The following is a 3249-nucleotide window of genomic DNA, read 5'->3' on the forward strand; positions in this document are numbered from 1 at the left end:
TATCAGATTACAAGAGAATATGAGTGAATTGGTGCATCACATACTGTATTAGTCAACTGCCTAGAGATTCAGGTTGCTGTGTTTTCTTTATAAAATCCTTTATAGGACTTGCTAGACATGTACAATAATTAATTGGGATTCACAGTTTTATTTTTTTTTAAAGTCCTCTGCTCCAGTAACCAGGCTCAATCAAAAAACAGGCAAAATTATAAACTGGGGGAGACGTATTGCTTCTAGGATACTGATGTTTGGACCACCATGGCTATATGTAGAAATAGTTTTTTCTTAGTCTGGAGTAGTGCAGGCAAATCAGAGAACAGGCTGTCCTGCTAAGTAATGTAAGAAAAAATGTATTAGTAAATGTTACGGATATATCTACAAAAGTGGAATTAAATACAATACAGCTGTTACAGCGAGGATTTGCAGAGAATATTTACAAGCTGTGGCCTAGCTGAGCCACACCATTTGAAACATCCCTGGAAAAGAACGGCCTTTTCCCTTTCAGAACTAAGAGGATATGAAAATTGATAAACCCACCAAATAAAAGAGATAAGGCCAAAAGTCTTATTTGTATGAACTAATACTTGATATATGCTTTAACAAGTATTTCCTCTTTCAGTGGTTACTCATTCACTACATAAGTCTACTTCAAGGGCCTCTGCGCATTCCCACTAGCGGCATGGACAGATAAAGGAAACTAATCTAAACAGGGGGCTAAGATCTGTCAAACAGAGGGCATGAGGTTCCTAATGCTCTTTGCCTTGTGTGGGTAAGGGTTGCACTCCTTTATATGTACTCAGCCATTGACATCAGTAGGTGGCATTTGTGCAACTCTAACAGATGCTGCTTTGGTAGGGGTTCTGTGACTTGACACCAGGGGGTGCCATATCCCACAAGTGCAAAAGCACAGAGGTGACTCTAAAGAACAAGAGTTACCAGTAAGTAGCCTGTATATCTCTTTTGTACTGTGCTTGTAAAGGATATTTAATAAGACTTTAAAAAAATAATCCCACCCTCTTTTTTTTAGTATTAGCTATGGAATGATTTCAGTGGGTCAAACTCTGAAGTCCATATTCATTTGTTTCTCAGTTCTTACTGAGACAAACTGTAACTTTAATAAGTTTGCCTAATGAAAGTTTGTCTGTAACAAGTGAAGTGAATGGCTTTAGGCCAATCCCAGTGTTGTAGATTGGGACACTTTCCCTTGATGTTGAGGCAGTAGGTGTGATTTTCTGTTATGATGTGATGGCACTTTGATAAAGATAAGTCACACTGTTTGTATTTCACTAGCAGACCACTGTAGAATCAACCTACATTTGAGTCATGAACTTTGAATGTAAGTAATAGAAACCACCCTAGTAAGGAAGAAATGGTGCTGGGGGGTGAATTTGGCTTTCATATACATTGGTGTAGGTCCCCTGAAGTCAACAAAGGGCTGAATTTTGGCTAGCTCAGTTAGTTTCAAAAATTGAAAAGTGTCTACTACTCTTGATTCCTTAAAGTTAAATTGTTTTTTCTCAATAATATTTTGAGTGCTTCATCCGAGTCCAGTATTTACTCCGAGTCTATACATGCTTATTGCAAACAAACCAATTAAGTGTCTGTTCATAATAAAAGAAATAGAAGTGGTACTTCATTGATATCACAATACGTCACTAGAGTTCTAGTTACTTTTCACTACACTGGCTCCTTTTGCAACCAATCAATACAAGGCCAGCAACATGTGATTAAGAGCAGAACCCTAAATGAATACCCCAGCTCACCCCCTGCATTGCTCTGCTTGTAGTAATGGATTAACATAACACATCCTAGCTGCTGCCGCTGCTGCTGCTGCTTTTCTTTGTGGAATTTTTTTACTGGTGTGGCTTGCCAGACCATTTCCTTAACTGCTTACAGCAAGAGGTTTTGTTTTTGACTCTGAGAACAATACTTAAAGAGCATTTTGAGCGTGGGAAACAAGTACTGGAACTCTATTCCAGCTGTAGAAGCTGTATCGCTTAAACAGACACTAAAGAGACGCTTCGCTCTTACTTTAGGACTTTATGGACATGTAAGATCCTGAAGGTGCAGATATGTATCTTTATGGCAGTGAAGATTATGAAGTGGTAAGATGTGAATTAAATGTGCTTTTATTGTGTTGAGTATCTTTCAAAAGTTAATATACAGCTTTGAATTTCTGATCAATGCCATTTTGTTTTTGTACTTGAATAAATTACTGTAATTTTATTCATAATTCTTCCATGGTCTAGCAGTTACAAAAATTAGATTTTGCATAAATATTGAAATAGTTAAGTACAAATTGGTAGATTAAAATTAAATTGCCTTTATTTCTGTCATATTGTGGTGATGTGTGTTAGTACAACTATAAATATAGATTTGAATCCTTTGACTAATATGGGCCAAATTCAGCACTCTGCTCAACAGCACTGTACACATGAATAAGTGGAGCAGGATTTGGCCCATAGCATAACTCGATGCAGCTCCACTGACTTCCAAGTATTTGTACCCACTTCCAGCAGGTCTGGATTTGGCTATATATGTGTAGAAACACTGGAAAACTGTTTTGTAGAAAACTTCAAAACATTTCAGTTTAATGCCTAAATCTACCTTTACAACAGTTTATTTTAAAAATTGAATGAGATCTGGCACCCTCTCTGCCTAAATCTTCGTGTGAAATAAAATCTAAATAAAGACGTAGTAAGAAGAAATTGGAGGGGTGGGGGGGATGAAAAGAGTCTCTCCTATGTCATCTGCTACTTTTATGGGATAAGAAGTCTGCGTATTTTACAGACTGAGGCCTTGATGCTGCATTGTATTCAGCATTGATGGACACCTGTACACCCACAGAACTCACTGCAGGATCAGGATCAGGACATAACAGGTTTTAGAGGAAGATGATACAACCAAAATCCTTTAATAAAGAAAGCTATCCTACTGTACATCCAAATAAAGTTCTGCATTACAAGTGGCAGGGCAGATGCTTATGGTTTTGATTACTCAAGTTACTTAAGTGTACTGTTCTTCTGAAGTCTGAAAGCTCCATTTATTGTACTCTGGATACTTCAACAATCTCAAGGAATTAATTTGATTATTTAATATGCATTGTTTTTCCTTTTTCTTAATTCTAAGTAGATACGCTTTTGTTTTTTGTGATGGTTATATTTTAATGTATTCAATCATTACAGGAAGACAGGTGAGAAGATCATTTAAAAGCAGGGGTTAACATATTAAATTGCTTTAAGTCACACA

General features: G+C 36.9%; 1 protein-coding gene across 1 annotated transcript in view; it reads left to right on the top strand.

The window, feature by feature from the left end:
• The first annotated feature begins 2017 nt into the window (after positions 1 to 2017).
• Positions 2018 to 3249, top strand: part of CACNB2 (calcium voltage-gated channel auxiliary subunit beta 2) — a 173423-nt gene continuing 172191 nt past the window's right edge. The window contains exon 1 of the mRNA XM_026649479.2: positions 2018 to 2105. Coding sequence (XP_026505264.1) covers positions 2073 to 2105 — 33 coding nt within the window. The 5' untranslated portion in view covers positions 2018 to 2072. The remainder of the gene's footprint in view (positions 2106 to 3249) is intronic.

This window comes from Terrapene carolina, unplaced genomic scaffold, assembly GCF_002925995.2.
Source record: "Terrapene carolina triunguis isolate 2854851 unplaced genomic scaffold, T_m_triunguis-2.0 Scaffold84, whole genome shotgun sequence".
Classification (NCBI taxonomy): domain Eukaryota; kingdom Metazoa; phylum Chordata; order Testudines; family Emydidae; genus Terrapene; species Terrapene triunguis.